At 39.8% G+C, this 24,215-nt stretch overlaps 1 protein-coding gene across 1 annotated transcript in view; it reads right to left on the reverse strand.

Moving 5' to 3' along the window:
• LOC121301945 (integrin beta-3-like) overlaps positions 1-24,215 on the reverse strand; it is a 44,647-nt gene that overhangs the window by 15,501 nt on the left and 4,931 nt on the right. The window contains exons 2-10 of the mRNA XM_041231677.1: positions 18,847-18,932; positions 14,517-14,721; positions 13,498-13,750; positions 12,724-12,886; positions 12,097-12,258; positions 10,721-10,816; positions 9,731-9,820; positions 8,875-9,009; positions 6,802-7,231 (exon numbers count right to left, since the gene is read on the reverse strand). Of these exons, the coding sequence (XP_041087611.1) occupies positions 6,802-7,231; positions 8,875-9,009; positions 9,731-9,820; positions 10,721-10,816; positions 12,097-12,258; positions 12,724-12,886; positions 13,498-13,750; positions 14,517-14,721; positions 18,847-18,932 (1,620 nt within the window). The remainder of the gene's footprint in view (positions 1-6,801; positions 7,232-8,874; positions 9,010-9,730; positions 9,821-10,720; positions 10,817-12,096; positions 12,259-12,723; positions 12,887-13,497; positions 13,751-14,516; positions 14,722-18,846; positions 18,933-24,215) is intronic.

Raw genomic sequence — 24,215 nt, forward strand, 5'->3', positions numbered from 1 at the left:
CTTTTCTATTTGGTGATACCCTTACATTACACAGTACAGCAACTATAGGCAACAAGTCTTAGAGCCAGTGACACACAGTCAATAAACAATGAGATTAATTAAGTCATCCCAGTCTCTCTCTAAGCAGGAAATGGTCTGATGTTATAAGCCCCGGGTGTTGGCTGATGTTGTAATTCCTGAAACATGTTGAAAACCCCTGGGAACAGCTAAGGGATTAAGCAGTGCTTAACATGTTAAGTGAACTCGCTGGATTCCAGTCCTTGCCAACTGATGTGGATTAGTTCAGTGTTTCCCTTTGAAAACGTTTCAATGTGTAACATATTGATATATTAAGCCGCAGGCAAAAACTAGGAACATCAAATGCATGTACCTCATACGGTTCCGGTAGGTACTGTATTTCAGATTTCTTATCAAGGGGCGCAGGATGAAATCAAGTTGTATTTCTGGTTGTTAACGTATACCATATGAGTCACTCTGGGGCCGGTGTGCTTTGATAAATGATTCTAGTTAGCATAGAACAAAGAAGGGTTAGAGGAGACTTAGGTTTTTAAAATCGTACAAGGAGTTGACAAAAGCCATAGTGCAGCACAGAGCCCAGGCCCAAAGGAATCAGGAACCAGACAAGCATTGTAGGACAATTCTCCTTGGTATCTTTTCTTATGTTTGCATGTTCTGAATCAAATTATTTCATAACCATTTAAAGGAAAAACTAACTGGTTTGTTTCTGTTTGTTTGTTTCAGGGTGTCTGGGTACTCATAGGCTGCACTATGACGCTAAGCCTCTGCTCTTGATTTGGTGAGTTACAATGTAGAAAATGTCTATTAGAGCACTCTTAAGTCTGCCCTGGAGAGACCTCTGTTTCTTCGTTTGTACAGTGATACATTCAATGCCCTTTTTTATCTGACACTCATGGTTTGATTCCTGGCTTCTCATTGTATTTAATGAAGTAGCAATTACACGGTAACTATTTCACTTGTGTAACTCTATTTATTGTGAAGTAGAACAGTACAAAACATGGGCTGATGATGTTTTATCAGCATGGAAACAATATATAAGAACATAACAAGAACATTGAGACATCGGGAACCAACATAGTCCAAAACGCTTGATAACATGCAAACTCAGGTTGTGCAGCAAAACTGCCGTGCATATTCGTTACACATTACATTTAAATATCATGCGTAATTCATATTTTTCAATGTGTAAAACACCCAGTATACAGCTTATCTGGAGCGCTGCATGGAATAGTTTCCATCATAATATGACGATGGAATTTGATAATCTCTCCTTCTCTGGTTTTAAAGATCATATTAAGGAATTGCTTAGAACCTCCTGCCAATGCTTCTCCCTCAGTCCACATTAACAAATCGATATGGCTTATTTATATTATTCTTAAATCTCTGTATGCTGCTGATTAATTTTGAACCGCACATTTTCATTGTGTTGTTTGTACATTGTAATTGTTTTTTTTTTTATACATTACAATTGTCTTTTTTATTGTTTTCCAGGACCCCTTTGTAAATTAGATCTCAGTCGCAACAGCTAAACCTGGTTAAAAAAAAAAATTAAAAAGTACAAACCCAGCACTGAAAGAGTTAAAAAGAAATGTCCTTTTCCTTCACTCACAGGGGCTAAGCTGTGGGCAGTGAAAGGGTTACTGTTTATAAATATAGTGTAAGCATCGCAGGAGTCTGAAACAGCCACCTGGCACGAACGGTGCATTTCTTAAAACAACAATAACAGATACAGGCACAACGCATGCTGCAGAAATAAACCCAAACAGCTGCAAAATGTCAAGTACACCTTAAGAAAATCAATATTTGCAATGTTAAAACAATTTAAATCACTCAACAGTACAGTGTGTACCAAAATGGACTTTTTGGAACATTATGTATTTTGGACTAAACTCACTAAAATGCTCTTATATAGCTTTGATCCACCCCCAGTGGCTTACTTGTCAGGGTATTCTCAGTTCTGCTGACTCGTCAGTGATAAGGTGCACCAGGATATGCTCAGAGCTGCTGACTCGTTAGTAATAAGGTGCATCAGGGTATTCTCAGAGCTGCTGACTCGACAGTGATAAGGTGCACCAGGGTATTCTCAGAGCTGCTGACTTGTCAGTGATAAGGTGCATCAGGGTATTCGCAGAGATGCTGACTCGTCAGTGATAAGGTGCACCAGGGTATTCTCAGAGCTGCTGACTTGTCAGTGATAAGGTGCACCAGGGTATTCTCAGAGCTGCTGACTTGTCAGTGATAAGGTGCATCAGGGATTCTCAGCAGCTTCATTTACTGTGAATAACAATTATTTTTATTACTATTTGCTCAACAATGTGTTGTGTCTGCGAATCTGAGATAATCACATTGATTCTGGAATATCTTTTAAAACATACTTCTTCGAAGAGATTTTTACATTAAGTAAGCTGACATTGTTTTTTTTGTTGGTAATAACAGATAAGAACCAGTTTACATAAAAAAGTCGGGTCTTAAAGAATCCAAGTGATTCTGCCTCAACAACATGACTAGGTAACCCATTGTCAGAGACTCACTCTCTCTCTCTCTCTCTCTCTCTCTCTCTCTCTCTCTCTCTCTCTCTCTCTCTCTCTCTCTCTCTATCTCTCATATAGATATATATATATTATATATATACATATTCACACATAAAACAAATATTCTTGTGGCAAAGTGTGTATTTTGTGTTTATATGTTGTGTGTTAATGTTGGTGTATAGTCATTGTTACACGGGATATAAACGGGTCTGTGTAACACAAGTGTTTAAAATGTATAATTGTATTTAGGCACGAGGATTGCACAGCACTTCACGTGCAAGTAAAAAGTAATAATATATGAGCACGGGGAATTGCACTTTATTAATTCACATGCAGTTGTACCGAGACTCCAATTGAATGATTGATTAGCAATCGAGTCTCGGTACTGCTGCATAAAAGCTGCATGTTTTCACTCACTCGGGGTTGTGTGTTCTGTAAGTGGAGAACGGGATTGGAGACAGAGATAATAATAGTAATTGTAATAATAATAATAGTAATAGTTAGAATATCTGCTCACCGTGTTTTTTTTTAGTGTTAGTCAGTTTTGTTTGTCTGTTTATTTTGGCTACCAGTGCTGTGTCCTGTGTTTTTGTTTGTCTTACAACCGTTTATTTTCTGACTGTCTGTTCATTTATTAAATGCTGAGCGAGACCATTCGCTCAGCTCCACCAAATTCCACCTCTGTCGTTTATTTCCTGGTTCCTGTTTCTGGTCTGACGTCCCCCACTTCGGCCGTCTTTGTGACAATTCTGTTACAAGGAAATGTGCCATACAAATATCACTGTAGAATATGAAGATACCAGTGTGATCCTTGGGGTTAACAAACACACTAGTACCTTTATATTGGTGCTTTTTGTTTTACTAAATCTTGGTGTGCATTCAAATCCTGTGTCACTGAACAAAACACAGTAAAAATGAAATCTCCCTTGGACAGGAGTGATTACTGCTAATGTTCCCCAGTGTGGCTTCATAGGTGCTGTTTCTTGCATAGCTTAGTATTAGTTTAGCAGTGATTCCAATAATACATTCTAGTTTAACCCAGTGCCCAGTTGATCCTGTGCATTCATTTCTGAACTGTGCCTGGATGCTGTCTACATGCAACCATCAATGAAAAAGACATAATACATTACCTGTAGATCAGCACGTCTACAGATTAACACACCTGTGTCACCACTGAACTTCTTAATATGCTGTTGTATTTTAACTTATTTTAATGTTGTTATTTTTTTTGGCAAGCACCAGTGTAATTAAAATAATTGAAGAAAAGTAATATAACACCCAAAAACAAATGAACAATTGGTTGTTTTACAGGGATTTTAAACCTATCAATGGAAGAGTGATAGAAAGACCTTTGTTCCCTTAAGCCGACTTAACTCAGTAAAAGTTCCTTTCATGAGCTCTTGAAACCAGCTGTGATGCTGAGAACAGTTCCACACATACATGCTCTACTCTGCTAGCAAAACATTATGTTCGCAAAGTAAAACATAACAGACTGGTAGTTACTAACACCCCGGGCACTGGGCAAGCAGAAACAACAGATTATCCCAGAAACGTCGCCGCACTGTTACACAGCACTACAAGCCTTTACAAACAAACTTTTATCTTCAAGGGCTGAGGAATCTCACCACAATGCTGATGCTGAATCACTAGGCCCTATAAAGACATGACAAGTACTGATGGACAGAATGGCCTCCTCTTTGTACACTTTCTTATGCTCTAATGTAGTATGGAGGGTGTGGTTCAGGAGACAATGTACACTGAGTTTTACTATTTTTCTCAACAGAGTAGTTTTTATTCAATAGACATCTTTATAGCTTACAATGCCGTCATACGGATTGGGTAGCCCTCTACAGTATAGAGAACTACAAAGGAATACTCTATTCATTTGATATTTATAGCCAGTAACACACAGCCTGCACCCCAGGCTCCTCCAATGGCTACCATATGTATAATCCGATAATAAGGGATGTACTCAACACAATGTTCAGGGACACTCTGCTACACAAGTAGTTGATATGTACTCAACAGAATGTTCAAGAACACAACCCAAGTTCTGGCCCAGAGCAAACAAGACTAATTTCAACTGTAAGTGGAATTTTACCCAAATTAATTTCCATTACATGATGGTAGGTGTTAAAACTTCATGCAGATATTGGACTCAGCTCTCGCCAAGATAAGCACCAACTAAGACATAGCTTCTTTACTGTAAACTAATGTGATCCATCTGCGTTTCCTTCCATCTAATGATGTAGACATCCTTCTGCCGGGTGTTGATGGCTGAAGTGTAATGCTGGCTCCAGGGATCAGCCTACTTGCTGCATCAGCACACATAATGCAATGCTGGCTCCAGCGATCAACCACAGTGCGGCCTCCCTAGTGCATCAGCATGACAACCGTCTGGACTGAGCTGAGCAGGGTACTTCCCTGGGGTCTTCAAGTGGGCACCTTCCATAGTTGGTAATTTGTCGACTAGCTCATGACAATTCAAGAGGGCTCAACAGTGATTCTGATTCTCATCCCCCATTAAGCTAAGCCCAGCATACTTACCTTCCTTTACATCAAGGTTTTTGATTTAAAATCCATGCCAACTTCATCTACATTATTCCCTTTTGCGGTTCCATATTTAGAACTCACAAGCTACAGCAGCTAATATAACCCCACATTTCCTGCAAAAGAACTATACAACTCGTTCCATACATGCGTCATCTTATTGCAAGCTTTTTCTTATCAAGGCCATCGTAATCTATATTAACACGTTGTGCCTGCATGTCTGTATCAGGGTCAAGACCAGAACATTTAGATACACCAACTAACCACAATTTGTGTCAGCTGTATCTGCTGTGAGCTTGATATAGTATGAAATGTTTTAGACCCTTGAAGAAGCTCCCCTAAGAGTCACCCTGAAGCCTGTCTGCAAACTGACACGTGACATGTAGACACTTTATTGGTGAGTGAAAAAGCTACCAGTCCACTTCTGACCTACACAGTATAATAGTCTCTTTATTCCTATTGCTGTCTATACTGTAAGTAGGGTTTTTCAGTTTTCCTATGTTTCTTGACTGGTCTCTGATTCAGGTGATATATGAAAAGAGTTTAATAAAAATACAACTGGTACTAATTACTACTTTAAGAAATAGGAAATCAATTAAACCTGTAATACCACCAATATAAAAAAACAGACAAAACTGCCCAAATAACTATTTTTTGCACTGAAACAAACTGAGGTGCTTTTTGTGCAATGTTTATCAACTTGCTAAAAAATACCCCTCATTGTTTCCATGTTCAGAGCAGACAAGGCAGCCTGCTATCTTTAGTTGATATTTTACCACAAACAGAAGTTGCAACTTAAACCACATTGAATTAGATAAAGCTACACGGAAACAGATAATACTACTGAATCATGCTCCATGATCATCCTCTTTTAGACTCTCACAGTATTTTCCATTTCTTCTTTCATATTGAAGACAATGAGAAAGACTTACAGTCAAAACATGAGAACACTCTGAAAGACTTATTGGCACTAGTGAGGGTTTAGTAGTTATGATTGACTCCAGTCATATCCACATACGTATCACAAAACATCAAAACAAATAATGAAAGGCCCTAGTACACAAAAACAAAGTACATTCTCAGGCATTTCACAACAGACTTCCTTGAATAATCGCCACACATTAGAATCTCTAAATATATTTTGAATGAACAGAAAACTCTCAGTGCAGCTCAATCAATAAAGGTTGCTTGTGGCTTTTAACTCCTACTGTCAAATCCCGCTAATGGTACGTCACAATTAGGTAAATAAAACATTTCTGTAATGTCATTCTAAAAAATCTTACAGAACAATGCACGTTTAATTCATGGTTCTTATGTAAAAATATAAATAAATATTGTCATAGCCCGTTTAGTTACAATAAACTGAACCCTACTAGCATGGCACCTTGAAGTTTGTTGCATACCCATGTCATAATACAAAAAGGACGGGGTCAGATTGTTTTTTTCAGGAATAACTACTGCCATAGCTTGCTACCTGTTTTTCTGTTGTAAATATTCCTATGATCTAGTTCTATGACAATCAATGTACTTAAGATATCTATAGCACTGTAAAAGTGCGACATACTTCAGTGTGGGGCATTTGTAGCCTGTTTTAACACACTGGTATCCAAGGGGACTGAGTGGGCTGGTGGTCTAATCAAGTGTATTTCTCAAACTCATTGTATTATTAGAGGTGACCCCGAAGTGGACCCATGTCACCTACCTGAACAGAGCTTGCTCTTGTAGCTCACACAGTTGAAGTCATCACACTCGCAAAACTTGCCCCAGTACTTCCCGAAGTCGGTGTTGTGGCACACGCACTGGCCACAGATACACTCGCCGTGCCCGCTGCAGATGGAACTGTTAGCCTTGGGGCTGCACTTATCCTGCTGGCTGGGGTTGTAGTCTCCCTCAGAGCACTCGCATCGTGGGCCCAAGCGCCCTGGCAGGCACTGGCATATCCCGCACTCATACGTTCCATTGCCGTTATTGCAGAGCGGGCTAGCGGGCACGGCCAGGGCCTGGCAGTTGCAATCGCACTCGAAGTTCACTGTGATCTGCAGAGAGTCTTTGAAGCCCACTGGTTTGATGGTGAAGGTCCTGTTTTTTTCCTTGGGGCAGCCTCTGGCGCGGGCCTCCACACTGAAGGTCACCTATGGAAAGAGGAAAGGGTTACATGAGAACAGAAGAACATTTACAAACCAGAGGAGGCCGTTCGGCCCATCTGCTGTATGCTCGTCCAGTTCCTAGTAGCCGACTGATCTCAAAACTTTGTCAAGTTGGGACTTAAAAGATCCCAGTGATTCACCATTAACAGAATGACTAGGTAACTATGTATAAGTGTCTCCTTCCCTCTGTTCTGTCTGTCACCACTTAGGATTAACTTTGTCAGCTCCTTTTAAGATTTTAAAGATTACACTGTTTCTTCCTGTAATGGTTCTGTGCTTCTCCATACAAGAAAAGCTGTTTTGTGGAGCGGACCCTGCAGTGCTACCTGGTTATAAGGTGACCCTTTTATGCCAGAAGAGGTTAACACCATTACACTAGCACTTGTATCCTTGTCTCCTACCTATAGCGCATGATTACAACAAAGGGGTGTACTGTACTTAGAAAAACAGAAATATTATGGAGATATTTGTATGACTCATGTACAGATATGTCCTATTTTCAAACCACTGTGTCCTTTACTTCCTTTACCATTTATGTCAATTGTATCTGACATGAGGTTTTACGTAAAATAGCAAAACCAGGATATGTGGAGAAAACATGTTTCCCATATGGAGGGCTTCAAACTAAGGTATTGCAGGACTTAAATGCCAAGTTGTATTTCATTCTGTGTCAAAACATCTGGCACAGGCAGCAAAAGGGTTATCACTGCTAGATAGCATTACATCTCAGTTGAGTTTGAAATGGGATGGATCTATGCCAGAGTATACAAACAAGTTTAAAGGTCACTTCAAGAGAAGGGAGTTTCTGTGCTTTTTCTTTGTCTTTTTCTCACACAATAATGCATGACCACAGCGATGTGTGAGGGGGCTGGGAAGATGTAATAGTCTGGTCTTTTTTAATGGGAAGTCTGTCTTAGGCACCATGAGGTAGGATGAGTCAGATGGGATGATGTCACACAATGGAACAGGGCCTTGTCAAGCTTCCTAACTGACCTTTGAGCCTAACGCCCATCTCTGGTCTCATTCCACATGGAAGTTTCACTGGGTTTATACAACAATAAACTAGATTTTGTAGAATGTCTTTCATGACAGGATCACCACAAAGTGCTGTACAGTCTAATTACACAATTAAAGACAAAATCATTATGGCCAGACTTTCTCCCTGTACAGGGGCCTCCCTAAGAGAATGCCAGGCTTAGTAAACAAGTAAAACCTTTTTTATATGTTTACATTTCTTGTCAATTAAAGCACAGAGAAATATCCCTTTATTACACAGCAGGAGCACAAAACCAACACAAACCATGTAAGTGCAGCTAAACTGCCTCATCCTGAGAATGCAACACTAATATCCAAAGTGTTGCATAAATTAAAAAATAATAAATAGCAGCATCAGCTGGTAATCTCAGGAATTATTACTCTTGTCCTGTACAAAGTAATACTGGCCGTGTGTAAATATTTTATATTTTCCAGAATAGGAAGGACAGAAATATCTCAATATGCTTTATTTACAAGATAACTCAACACAATCTCTCCCTGCAACTCTGTCCTGTGCTTTCTATTTCTTGCTTTGATCCAGCCCCTCCAGCAGTAATAAAACAGATCCCAATAAAGGAGCTGGTGTAACTCACTGTGTCTCCGATCTTCAGCCCAGAGCAGGACTTCTGCCCGGGAATGATCTCTCCGTTTGTGCAGGTGGCATTGAAGGACAGGGACAGCTCATCAGGGAGATCCAGGAGTTCCAACTCTACCTTCGAACGGATTTTCTGCAGAGAAACACAGCTTTAATTGAGCCTGGCCTCACCTCAGTACTGTTATCAATGCGGCTGTAACTTCAAATGACACATGGCCTCAAATAGACAGCCACATTGGGTCAGAGGTCAACGTCATGGTCACCAACACATTAAGCATGCTGGATTAATACACTCTTAGATTTTTTTTTCCCCCAGGAGTTTCCATAACACTGTCAAATATATGAAGTTGGCAGCTTAAATCGTTAATGAGATTTTAACAGCCGTAGTTGCGGCTCCCCTTAGAGATTGCTTAATAATGTTATTACAAGAACAGGCAAGAGTTTCATTTGAAAGATAATAGATATGTTTTCAACCAAACTCATTCACTTTCCTGGTGTTTACCTGGATATACCTGTAACTGGAATAAGTGGCAATACAGAATAAAGAATATTTCAATATAGAACCCAAGCCTCCGACAGCATCCATAAACCCCTCCCAGCTCTCCTTCCTGCTACCTCATTTGCCAACCAGCGTTTTCCCTAATTTCCCATTGGGTAGACTAGAGAGCACTGAACCGCCCTATATCAGCACTGGTATGCTATGCTATCAGATCCACTGGGCAACATTAATTCCGAATCCCAACTGGTCATCATGCATGCTAATGGCCTGTGGTCTGCTAGTGTTTCAGTTCATTGATACAATGTTTCTAAGGGTCTGGCCAGGGAAATACTTTAGGAAAACATGAGGCACTCACAGCATAGGCATCCACAATGAGCTGGATGACATTCCCTGAATCATGTGATAGGATCCCCACTGTGGTTCCGGGGATCAGCTCACTGTAATTCTGAAAGCAAAAAGAAGTCGTATAAAAAAAAAAAAAAAATGATTTCAATACTGTTCATTTACTGATTAAAAACTCCCATTGGCTAAGAATCGTTTGAATATTGTACTCAATGTTATATCACCTGTCTTGATCACTTTGTAAGATTATATTTTTCTTTTCAGCTGCATGTGTTCACTGTCTTCTGAACTTAAAACAACTGGTGACTGCTACTGTCTTACTAGGATACCAGGACTGTCATATTAGAAACTGACATAATCCTGGCAAAACAAATACATGAACTGTAGTGTTATCATCAGGGATGCTAACTATCTGCAATAACTAAAAGGCTGAATAATTGTCGGCATTTATTGAAGCATTGTTGCGGATTAAATCCATCCAACAATGCTGCACTTTTAGCCTGATGGTGATGGATACTTTCAAGACTATAATGGATCCATGCACCGCTCCAGATTTGTGTGTGAATGATTTGATAGCACAACGGGGACTTCCATGCCCACCACAATCCCTGAAATCAGTCCAAGTGAGCATGTTTGGGATGAACTTGAATAATGCTTTCGTCATCATAATTCTCTTTCTACCAACTGTGTGAAATATTAATGACTGAATAGAGTAACATCTGAGACAACTTCCAGCACTACGTGGAGTCTATGCCAGGTCATGTCAAGGCTGTGATCAGGGCTAATAGTAGCCCGTCAGGCAATCAGGTGTCAGTGCTGTGAAAAAGCAGACCACAGTGGCCTAAAGTGCAGAAAACTGTGATGGCAGTTCCCAAGATATATCCCTTCAAAAACAGTGAACAAGTGGGACTCAAGGACCTGTATTGACAGAGTGTAGAATAATGTGCTGTAAGAAGTTGTATGTATATACTGTATTGCTATTGGCTCTAGTTTGTAATCCTACCCGGTAGAGTTCCTCCACAGGGTTTGTGACAGCAAAGATTAGGTTGATGTTATTTTCAGACATCTTCTCCGTCAGCAGGGCCAGTGATGGATAATCCTGCACAGAAACATTGAAAATAAGAACGAAACATGTACTTAGAACAGCAAAGGCATTGCATGCATACTCTACTTGAATATTCAGTACCATGGTAAGATTACTACAGCCCCACATTTTGGAATCTGCAAGGTATAATTTGCAATCCATTGTGGAATAAAGACATTCCTTAGTACAGTCTTATGGATACAGTCCACAGTAGACTGGTTCAGTAAATACTTTAAAAAGGGATCTGTAATAATTAATATACAGTTGACATATGATTAACTATTTCTGATCTATTTCATGAATTGAGGTTAGGGGCTCTATCTATTTCACATCAGCTGAGTTACCTATGATCCCATAGTATATACTCTGGGGATGAGACCAAAGTTCATGAAGATAGTGGTAAAGGAAGTTCCCTGGCTTGAAGGCATGGGAAAATAAAGCATCTTCAATGACAGTTTGTAACATGAGGCTGCTTTAAGAAAACTACGGCATTTAAACTACATTGCTGTAACAAACTGGAATAGCATTTAAGACAAAGAGATACGTAATATGATCGACATGTTCCTAATATGTAATTTATTACCTGTTCAATATTTAACTATGTGTGCTCTCTATCATTCTGTTTCTGCTTTAATGTCATTTGTCATTTACTAACTATTCCAGCAAAAATTGCTTTTAAAAAGATTCCTCCAGGTTGAATGCATGGGAATGTCCACGTCCTGTGTATACACCACCAATAATTTTTTTAAATTTCTTTTTTGGATCAGCTGTTTATTAAAAAGAGGCGCTGTGGTTATACAGTGTATAAGTTCAATGCGGCTGTGTGCACGACTCCCCAAACCTCCAGAAGAGTGTTTTTTTTTTTTTTTTTTTTTTTTTTTTTAAACCAATCAGAATGAACTAACACAGGGAGAATATCGTTCAGTGTGAACTACAGCCTGCGTCCATTCATAGCATCTGTCTGAATCGTACGCCCAGTGTGAACCAGCCTTCACTGTTTGCGGCCACAGCTGCTGATGTCTTGATGCTTGCTGTATCTGAGCATGCTCCCTGTCCTCGCTGCTGTGGCTCCCACTATCATGCCTGTATCAAATGTTGTTACATCTTTCCCCACTTCTTGCAGACTGTTTGCACTTGTGCTGCTCCCACAGCTTTATACTGCAACAGGGATCACATCACATCAATGATCAGCTAATAGACAAGCCTAATTCAGAGCAATGCCACATCCATTGGGTAGGCTGGTCCTCATAAAGTTGCCAGGCTGTGTATACAGTATAGTTTTACTAAACAATTACCAGAGTGGTGGACCCTGCATAGTTATTGTCTTCCCCGACGTGGCACTTCCCATCGTTAGGCTGCACTATGCCTGCCAGTCTGCCGTCCAGAGCCACGTGGGTCTTGGCATCAGTGGTGAACACCAAGAGATGAGAAGCACCCTGACGCCAGCCGATCTTCTCCTGAAGGCATGAACAATTGAATAGGAACACAGGGTACAACAAGATACATCATCCATAACTATATAACACAACACGGATATTTTTATAGAACTCGGCCATAACTTCAACATGTCCAGTAAGAATTATGAGGTAAAGGTTAAACTTATAAGAAACTAAGTCAAGTAGACAAACATTACGGTTAATGTATACTGAAGAAGCCACTAGCTGTAACATGTGTCTGCTTGACAGTTTTAAGAACTGCTTGCCTCAAGCAGAAGATAATAAAAAATAATAACAGACTAAATACATGTGTGCTATAACATATGTTTTCCTTTAAAACTGCACATTTGAGACCTACAGTATGAAGCTCATGAAACTGCAAAATAGGAGTGCCAAATTCTATTTTTCTTTAGCTACAATTGCTTAAAGCTCCTTTTAGTATTTCTAAATGCTTAGAAATGGGAATGACTCTGTAAGGACAGTTACCTTGCAGACAGCAGCCTGGATGATGGCGTCAAATCCCCCCTCAGGAGCGTCTCTGTTTCGAGAGACATCCTGCTTCTTCACCTCCTCATTGAACCGGCTCACCTGATCCGTCAGAGTCAGAACATGCCTGTAGCCGAACTGGGACATACATGTCATCTGAATGCTGAGAAAAGAAAAGGAACCATCAAAACTAAATACACTATTATATTAGTATACTATTATACTAATATAATAGTGTTGCTGGGTTATTAAAAAAAGAGCTGACAATAATTCTATAAATCATGTGCATATGTATTCATTATATAAGCCTCAAATGTTTAGTTCTGAAAGAAACATGATGTCTGGTGCTACACTGGGTAATTCGTGTTTGTAAGCCATGCTTGCAGATCTCTTTTTTAAAAATGTCTATTCTAACATTTGCCAAGATTAACCAGCTGCTTCTCCTATTGACTGACCTGCTTTCAGTCAATAACATTACCCAGAAGACATTGCTGTGGTGAAATGACCCAGGAAGTGCAAGTGTTACAGATGTATGAAAACTGAGAACTTTCTTTAAGCTAGTGTAGTTCCAATTTTGAAATGAAGGTTCATTCACAACTGCACATGTCAGACCTGTATAGGGAATGGATGCGCACAACTATAACTTTACTAGCTACACTCACTTTAAAATTTAAGTGTTGACTCTAATGAGATCTGATTTATTGCAGATCCCACAGATGTGTCCTTTTCTGTACTTTATGTGCAGTAACGGACTGGTGTGGTATCGGATCTTACCCTATGCAGGGGTTGTCTATGGCAGCCTGGGGAGAAATGAACATGTATGGGGAGAGTGGCTTGTCCACAAAGGCCCCAAAGCCCATGCGCAGGTTGCTGGTGAGTTTGCCCATGGCGGTGGCCAGATCATTGCCCAGAGTGCGGAGTTTCTGCAGGTCATCCTTCATGGAGTAGGACAGATCCATCAGGTAGTAGAGATCCACGGGATAGTCCTCCACCTGCCGCACCTGGACCGTGAACTTCTGAGAGTCATCTGTGGAGCAGACCGTGCCACCATGACATTGAAGTGCTTACCAAATCCACTTTCTTATCTCTCACTAGCACCAGTGATACTGTCACTATTTCCCTTTGTTCTGTTGTTTTGGTTCCCTTATAAAAGTTTATCACAGTAAACTTGCACTGCAATTTTGCAGTTAGATTATGGCTATGCTATGCATTAGGGCTGCTACGATTAAACCGAAAATTGATTTTTCGATCGATTCCATTCCTAATTAAATACACCAATATAAATACTGGATAATCGATTCAATAAGGACATTTTTGTAACACGCACAGTTAATAACATAATTTAAGTTTATCAATGAAAATGCACCGACCGCCCTGCCTTGCTATTTAAAGTATTTCTGCCAAAGACAAGCAGTGGGTGTGCTCTTCTTTTCCTGCTAAGTGTTAACTAGCATCTGATTTGCTGGTCCCATCCAACCAGCGAATCAGTTTTGAAAATGTTTTGTAAGTACGCCCCTCTGTGTAGAGCAGTAACAAGTAGCAATTCCAATTGCAGATCCTGTTTTATGACATACCATGGCGCTCATACTACTAGCTCGCTGTGGAACTGTACGCTTTATTGAACAGTTTTCTCAGGTAAAACATTCTGATGACAATATGAACTTGTCTCTGTATTTTATAACCCCCCCACTGACACCCCAACCACCACAAACAGTATACTCTAATGAGGTCAGCAGAACCCTGATGAGGTCAGTAGAACCCTGATGAAGTCAGTAGAACATTCAGTTCCTTACCAGGTCGCAGGTTCATTTTCAGTTTCTGGGGGGAAATCTGTGTGGCATCGGACCCTGCTCCGGATCCCGTCCCACTCAGGGGCTTGTCCTGCTGCTTACTCAAGGTGCTGGTGGGGTATTCAATAAACTGCTGACTGCATCCCTTCTGCAGTAAACTCTCCTTGAGGTCACAGCGAGATGAGCTTGCAGTTCCACGACCAAAGTCCTGCAACACATCGACAAATCCAGACATTGTTTCCTAGTGCTCTGTGTGAAAGAAAGATCTTTCAAATATTAAGCAAAGGGTGTTAGTGCCTTTGATGTGAAACATTATCCTCACTTTCTTAATCACCTTATTAATTAATTGCCACGAGCATTCAATGGTCCATACAGGTTTTAAAAATAGTTTATAGATAACATGGCTATCATTTAAACAGTCATCTTAGAAGTGATCCCTGTTTAATTTCTTTTTTAAAAGCAAGTTTCAAGGGTGAGTGGTGTGGGGCGCTTGTGTCTCTACAGTACATTGGTCTGAATTGCAGTACATAGTAACTGCTACTAATCTGAATGGAATAGTCAAGATAAAAATTGTATTTGATCATATCTCGTGATCTATTTATGAACACACTGTTTGTGTACTATACATTAAAACTGCATGACATATTTTAAAATAATACCAAGTTTCATTGGAATTTGATGGGTTTCCAGATAATTATAATTGTGACATGCAGATGGACACATGTATGGAGAGACAGGCACCACCATATACTCCCAGAATCTAATACTCACTTAAGCTAAATAGCGTTACGTGAAATACAAAGTTTCATCATAATTGGATAAGCGCATTTCCAGATGAAAAAGTGTTACAGTGTATGACTACCTCCACCTACCACTATATGCTTGTGGAAAACAAAGAGTTAAAATTCAAATCAACACTCAAAGTTAAAATCAACACATTCTTTAATTCCTTAGTGCTACGGGTGTCTTGGGATTTTACAGACTGTCAAGCAATGTGTATTACATTCACAGTTTCTAAAATAAACAATTCCAAATTAATATATAGGGAATAGTAAATGGGTTAACTGTTTTTTTGAATAAACATTCCATGTTCTGACATTATGTTAACGATTGCTGCACAGTGAACTTTGTGTTAACAGTTTGAATGTCATGATAGTTATGGCAAGAACGCCAGCTGAACTTTAGTGCTTTAATGAAAATGACCATTTTAGGGGCTGTAGCTATTGAAGCTGGGCAGCAATGTTGTGTTTCTGTCAGCTGACTGAGTTTAACCATGTGCTTTAGTTTAATTGTAGAACTCCTAGTTTTTTTTAACTAGTCTTAAATGAACGAGCCAGATTTGGGAGGAACACATTAAATATTTACAGTGGTTTTAAAGGTACACTTTTGAGTTGAATTTATGACTATGAGATCTTTAGTCATCCAAAATTATACTAAACTCAGATACAATATTCACTAAATCCATTAAGTACAGTATTTTCCTTGTGTTGTTATTAATTTATTTACAATTCATTTTAGAGCATGTAATTCTAACTGAACTGGGAGTGTTGTTTCAGCAATGTAGGCCTATATTTTCCCTGTGGGTAAATTACACTCAAAGTCCCTCTGTAATAAATGTATTACATGGGACATTTGCCCACAGTGGAGAACCAGGCTGTGGGCAAGCTGGCCTGAGCGGTGACGTCAGACTTGGAAGAAAAACACACAGCATTGCGAGGTGAATGGTGAAGGTGCTTTCTGGAGCCAGTTTATTGTAAAATAAAAGGTTTAAGCAAAACAAAACATTCAAAATAAATGACGTAATGGCCAAACGAACAAACAGACAAAGCAGTAGACGAACAGACAAACAAGTACAGTGCTGGTGCTTCCAGCACGTCATAGCAATTGTTATTTTCTTATTTGTAATTACTTTCTCCTCTCCACACACGTTCTCCACTCACTGAGTAAGCGAAACACTGCATCTTCTATGCAGCTGTACCGAGACTCGATTGCTAATCAATCGTTCAATTTGGAATCTCGGTACAACTGCACGTGAATAATTTGTGCACTTCTCGTGCTCACATTCAAATACCCATTTTAATCTGCACGTGAAGTGATTGTGCTATCCTCGTGTCTAAATACAAATATACATTTTACATCACTTGTGCTACATAACCCACACTCCATGAACCAATGCACTCACACAACATAAACACCCTACATACAACATAGAGCACAAAAATACACATAGTGGCGGGGCATTTTGCCACACAGGCCCATAAAGTTTTATCACACAGTTTGTGAATTGGTTCCTAGATATTTGAGTTTGGCAAAGTTTAATCTTGTAACAGCTAAACATGATCCAGTATAAAAAATGAATAGCAACACATTTCAAAAGAGGATACTGCCTACAATTTTTTTTTTTTTTGTTTCGTCAAAGCATAAATAGCCTCATCAAAGGGCCTTCAAAGGCTTTTGAAAAACAAACCACCATGGCAACTATTTATCAGTCTTAGTGAGGTTGGAAACAAACAGAGACTGATCATGGAAGACAACAACTGCAGAGGCTTGTGACATCTTAAAGGTGTCAATCAATAATAGTCGTGGTCAGACTTAGTCTTTAATAAGGCTTTTGAATGGGCTTAACCGGTTTGTTTTTATTGCAATGTACAATAACAACATGCAGTGGCATGCACAATCCCCTACCACAGCTGTAAATACCACACTGGAGCTACTATATCAGTATCATGAACAAGCAGATCAGCATTCTCTTCATGGTATGTACAGTACCTGTAGAAAGGCATGAACATGTCAGAGTCTCCCACAATACCCCCAGATTGTGATACAGATTGTGATACAGTCGTCACCACTTACATCGTACAGGGTAATTTCAGGCAGCTGTTTATATTGGACAAATAGCGCTTGCTGTTACCATTCCGTTAATTTCAATAACAAAGGCATCGTTTATACCGTGTTAAGCATGCCATATATGTCAGGCAAACTCAGCTGTTTGGATCTCGTTACTGAGCGATTACCCCTGTACTGTGCCTTGGCTATTTAACCCCTGTACGCAGTGTCAGGTTTACAGTTTGAAAAAACAGCACTGACTGCCACAGCAAGCATGATTGGAAAAAGAAACGCAATGAGCATCAGCGTGATAATTCAATGTAAATAAAATGTCTGTTAGATGCTGTGCGCTTGCTAAAGCATGCTTGGAACTGTCAGTCAGCAAACAATGCAACGTTGCTTCAAGAAGCTGGGGGCAATGTGGGAAGGGACCTGATTATGGACTGGGGATGGGGATGGGAGTACTCTGTAAATAATGTGTGTTTGTAAACTATTTTATTCTTGTTCAGATCTGTTAGCGTTCTCTGTGTATTTTGGTGCCCGTGTGACTACAGCTGAAAGACTGCCTGTGTGTGAGTGTGCTACTGAGGGGGGTGGGAGCAGGTCTGACATGACCAGTGAGAAGGAGTGATGGACCAGTGAGCGAGGAAGGGGGAGGGACTTTGGGTGTGTGTGTGTGGAGATGACAGTTTGAAAGAGAGAAGCGAATCTGGTGGCGGGAGAATTGAGAGAGCGAGTTAAAGAGCCTGTGACATGGAATTTGACTTTTACCAAAAACATAAAAAATAATATTAATAGGTCTCACTTGAACATCACATTTATTTTACCAAATTAATCGCGCTACAATTAATCAAGCAATACCCGGAAATACAAACGATCTCCATTTCCTGGTTTTGTGCCAGGAGACTATGACCTCACAGAGGGAGATACCCGCAGGCTACTTACATCTGCCAGTATGACTGACAGCGACAGTGACAGTGAGAGTAGCCCCATTTTATCAGTTTCAGACACCTCTTATGAACGTGAATCATGTAGTGATGGATCTGATGTAGAGAGGTTCTCAGGTTCTAACATGTGGAAAATATCTCTGCCAGTTTTGATTTTAAAGCAAGAGAAAATTCAAATCTATGGCAGTGTGTTGTTCATTATTTGAAATTGTGGCCCATTACTATAACAGTATTTTCACGTTATTATCTAGAAACCAAAGTTGAAATTGTACAAAGTTTAGCTATGCATGTATGTGTGTATGTATGTATTTATGTATGTCTGTAAACTACAGACTTTGTCATATCAATTTAGCAAGAAAATAAAATATGACATATCCATAGTACATATATATGCAATCTATATAGTATGGACATTAGTTGATTAATATACTGTATATTTATAACAACACAATACCTAAGGTGATTAATATACTGTATATTTATAACAACACAATACCTGAACTGATTCCAGAGGCACTGTGCCTGAGGAAGTCGCATCCCTATTCCAATGCGTCGCTTACCTCCTGAAAGCACCAGCCACAGCTGGGGTGGACCGCGAGGCATTCCCTGCATGTGTTCACTCCTCGGGATGTGCAAATGTTAGCACCTGTGGAAGAGACAGAGATGTAAAATGCAGTTTATTCTGCTACTGAGGTATCCAGCCGTCTTTTTAGTACTCTTATTGGGTCACTTGATCTAAACCAAGATCATTACAATGGGTGTACCAAGTTTAGGAAAATCAAATACAGTACGTAGCAGTGTGAGTCTCTTTATTTCTGAATATAAAATTGCAGAGCATGTCCCATATAATCATTTAAAGAACTGTGGTATTGTGATCCGCACTGTTATCCATGTTTTTAGAATGTGTGTATCAGTTTGCAGGCCACAATGCAAGGGACAGCACTTACAATGTACAGGAATGCTGTGAAATTATTTATAAAAGATCCATTTAATGTTTAAAGTTTTGAATGGAAGTCGCCAGTCTTGGCTGGGGATTCTAGAGGAAGTGTCATGTTGGCTCTGGCTCTGGGAGGCAAAACCAGCAGGGGCTGTTCCTCTGGATTGCACTATAGCGGATCCTACTGGCCGGGGGCCTGGGGAGAACCTTCAGTTCTCCTGAGCTGAGTTGGGAATTGCTGTGGTTAGGGAACATAGTTGGACAACTATTTAAAAAATAAAATGTTTTGAATGGCGTAGTCTTGTAAAAGGTTATTATTAGCAAAAATCAGACACACTTACTCCCAAGCTCACAATGTGATTGTGACTAGGATGCCTTGCAGTGGTGACGTCAGACCAGAAATAGACATAGGAAGGTAGCAGGTGAAACTGAGGCATAGGGACGCTCAGTGTTTTATTAAATAATAATAAACAAAAGATTTAAACAAAAACAGCACCCCAAAACAGGACACGGAACTTGAGGCCAAAATAAACAGACAAACAAAACGAATTAGCACTAAACGAAACACTAACACAGCAGACGAACAGACAAACACGAAGAGTGAAATCACGTATTTACTTTTACTTGTTCTTTTAATTCTCTCCTCTCCACACCCGTTCTCCACTCACCGAACACACAACCCCGAGTGAGTGAAAACATGCTGCTTTTATGCAGCTGTACAGAGACTCGATTGCCAATCAATCATTTAATTGGAGTCTTGGTACAACTGCATGTGAATTAATAAAAGTTCAATTCCCCGTGCTAACATATTATTACATTTTACCTGGACGTGAAGTGCTGTGCAATCCTTGTGCCTAAATACAAATATACATTTTTAAACACTCGTGTTACACAGACCCATTTATATCCTGTGTAACAATGACTATACACCAACATTAACACACTACACATAACACAAAACACAAATAAATAGCCCAGGGGTGGGGCATTTTGCCACAGTGATACATAAAGGACTGACAAATTTGTCTACATGAATTAGTTTGGAAGTAAGCTAACAGGAACCTTCTTTGCTGACAGGCCTGTAAACTATGCTCTCCTGATATCCCAGATGTTGCCAGGTTTCTTTTACCCCTGTATCACCTCCTTCTGCCTGTTACCTCTGCTCTGCCTGGCTTTCAACTTCCAAAGCCTACTGATCATTTCATAGCGTTCTTAAAGAGAAAAATATCCACAAACATCCTGAGGTGCTATGACTAACCAATACAATGAAGATGCTTAGTGAAGTGATAGGATGGACCAATAAAAGGTGCTTATTAAAAAAGGCTTCACTGCTAGAAAGATCACCAAGCTATTTTCTTTCCAGATTTGCAGGATCCTACTTCATAATCTATTTTCAGTAAAGGTGGCGTTTTAAGAGTTTGTGAATATGCTTCAATATAGAATTTTCAGATGAACCTGGGGCTTCATCTTTTTATGATGTGCTAAAACTCAGCTATTCGAGTCATTACAGTTCAAGTTATCTTGAGTTAGCATGCCTAGCATACAAGTGACTATATAGTTGGCATAGAAATTAAGTTTAATTAGTTTACTGTAATACTCTGAGCTGTATTTATAGTACTTATGTGCCTATGCTGTATTTATGTTATCTCCAATGGCAACAACAGAAAATTTAACAGGTTTGCACCCAGAATGCTGTGTTCAATTCTAGAGTCCAGTGAAGAGCAACCAGACTAATGCACAAAGTTAGACTGAAGCAACTGAATGTATGTAGAACAAAGACCAGTATGGAGGACTGATTAAAGTCTTTAAAATCTGTTTTTAAGGCTAGGGTCCCTCTAACCTGCAACACAGAGTTAACCTGAACCAATATGCTAAGCGCAGTACAGAAACCACGGAGAACACAGTTTGTTTTTTTTCGTTAATAAATTTAGTCGTCTCTAATTTTTTACCCTGGTTTTCTCCCCAGTTTAGTGTGTCCAATTATTGTCTGTATCCTCGGTTCACCGCTCGCAACCCCCCCGCAGACTCGGGGAACGGAGGCTGGAGCACGCGTCCTCCGAAACGTGCTCCTGCTAATCCATCATTTTTCACACTGCGGATCGACAGCGAGGCCACCAGACCTGTAGTGCTGGAGGACAACATAGATCTGGCAGCTCTACTGCAAAACTACAGGCGCCCTATCGGCCACAGGGGTTGCTGATGTGTGATGAGCTGTGGATTCCCCTGCCGACCTAAGCCCTCCCTACCGGACAGTGCTCGGCCAATTGTGCGCCACCCCTAGGAACTCCTGGGCACTGTAGGCTGTGACATAGCCTAGACTCGAACCTGCGATCCCCAGGCTATAGGGCACATCCTGCACTCCACGTGGAGCGCTTTTACTGCGCCACTCGGGAGCCCACACAGGAAACAATTAAAAAGTGGAGATAAACTTCGGACAGAGGGTAGGAGACTACACTGTGGTGAGGGTATGGAATGGGTTATCAAGCTTGCTGATGGTATATTATTGAGATCCTTCACAATGTTTTTGGATTAATCAGTTACTGTCGTTTTCTCGTTCATAAATGTCCTTATAGTCTCATGGCATCTCCTGTCAGGTAAGACAAAGGGTTTAGCTTTCTATGGCAAGTATGGTTCCTGACCCTCTATTCTTCCAAGCATTCACTACAAACTCATCTTTGCTATAAAAGGAACCCTCAGCCATCCAATCCAAAAAGTCAAAACACAGACTTTAACAAAGAGAACATGGAAGATGAAGCTACCTACTCTTTTAACAGTACAACTGTTATGTGCAACCCAACAGTTACAATTCAGTTAGTTACAGTAAGCTTGGCTCTTGTTTCATTGTCTCAAACAACACTGTAAATAAACAAGCAGTAAATATCTAAACAGCCTTCAAGAAAATGTTTGATTCGAGAGCTTAAATGGGGTATCATGCTTTAGATCGAATCCTGGTTTTATCATATCAAACGAAACTTTAACTTTAGAAGGATTGATTTAGCAAGGAAGCCAATACAACACCTTTATAAAAGTTATGATAATCACAACCAGAAGTTTGCCACAGACATTCCCAGTGCTGTTCCTGTGTCCTCTAATATTCAGTCCATTAGTGAGCATGTGGCAGAGCAGAGACTGAACATGGGAGGGTGGGTGGGTGTGTGTGCGTGGGTGTGGGTGTTTGGTGCTGGGAGGCTATCTTGGTGAAGGAACAGCCTGGAGTCAAGATGGCCACCGTTTGCAAGCCACAGTGATTGGAAAAATATGGAATGTTTGGATTAAAGAATGGGAAAAGTTTTGAATGTTGCCATGTGGAGATCGGATGATTAATTGTTAATCAACCTCTTTATTTTTTTTGTTTGAAAAGTGAACAAGAGCACTGAATTGCAGTTTCTGTGTCCATTATTTCAAAGGAGCAGATCAGCCTTGACTGGGGGCTGTATGCCACAGAGTACTGGAGGAGGATAAACACTAAAACGTTATCAGATGAGAATAAACATAATGGCCAGTGCAAGCTACAGCCTGCTGCCTCTGTAGCCAGAAGGCTCTGCTGCATGGGCCTGTTGTACCTGTGAAATGTAATAAGGCATGTAGATAAGTGTTTATTCACATTAAAACCAGACTGTTGTTTGCCTAGTAAGAGCTAATAACACTGTTGCCAATATCAGCTGTCATATAAGGATTAAAAGTCTGTGCCATTCACTTTAATTGGGATACAGTTTGGATTAACAAACATCCCAAACGATATAAATACACAGCACTGTGCTACTGAATTACTGAATTTGTTGATGTCAAAACCATTGAATAATCAGACACCAGCAAATAACAGACTTTTTTAACTGACCTATATTTGATACCCCTAAAAATATGTGTGAAAGACTGTATACTATTTGCCAACAGTTCTCTAGATGTACAGTTATGGCCTGTGTTTTGCACCACCCTCTATATAGAGTGAACTAATTTTGCTTCATCAAGTCAAAGGAAACCTGCTGAATGTTATATTAACATAATGAGTTACAAGCCGCTTTGTCGTTTTCCATATATTTAATGAAAAACTGACAAAAATTGAAATATTGGACAATTTTAAATCTAACATGAAATACTGTACTACTATTACGGTTTCCGGTAGACTTTTGCAATATCATTTTGTAGTTTCTTTGATTACATGATGTTAGATAAAAGATCTAAATTATGTTTAGGGCTTCTGTTTTTCGGGTTTTATAAATGGTATTTATTATATACAATAGTGAACTGTATTGTTCTATTTCATTTTGAATTATATTTCTTTTATTGGCACATGGTCTTTTACAGCACTGGGGACTCCACCTATAGTGCATCAACCACTTAACTGTTTAGTAATTGAAAATCAAGGACAGGTGGTTGAAACATTCAAGCCTTTTACCATACCTTTTTATGTTTTATGATGCTTGCCTATGCTTTACCATTCTTTCACTATGCCTTATTACACTTTCCTATGCTTTTACTATGGTAAGCTCCTAGTGCCAACCTAGCTTCTAATTAACAATGTAATTGCACGTACAGCAGGTTTGAATGCAAAAGGCATGGTCCCAGATATTCTTGATGGGATGAGTGGAGAAGCAGGTTTGAATTTTTTTTTGCAATGATTTCTGAGAAAAAAACTAAAACAAAACACAAACCTGTTCATACCGTTTCAAACACGGTTTCTGCAACTATTCTCTTACACACCACCAATGCAGTCATTCCCTTGCTGGTTGTCCAAGGCCATCTGGAGCACATCATTTCTGTCTCTTGCCTGAAGCAGATCATTGCTAGTTTCCACTGGTAATGTACAAAGTGATGAGGCAATTGCAGGAGAAATGTGGCCAACAAGCTATCCACAGACATGACACAGCAAGTGGAAAGTTGCAATTAAGAAGAAATGCATTAGGTCTCAGGGGCGTCTGAACATGACTGAAGTTAAATTCTGTTGCACAATATGATTCTAAAAAAAAAAGCATTACGAGCTCACTACAAAAG

This window comes from Polyodon spathula, chromosome 28 (genome assembly GCF_017654505.1).
Source record: "Polyodon spathula isolate WHYD16114869_AA chromosome 28, ASM1765450v1, whole genome shotgun sequence".
NCBI lineage: Eukaryota > Metazoa > Chordata > Actinopteri > Acipenseriformes > Polyodontidae > Polyodon > Polyodon spathula.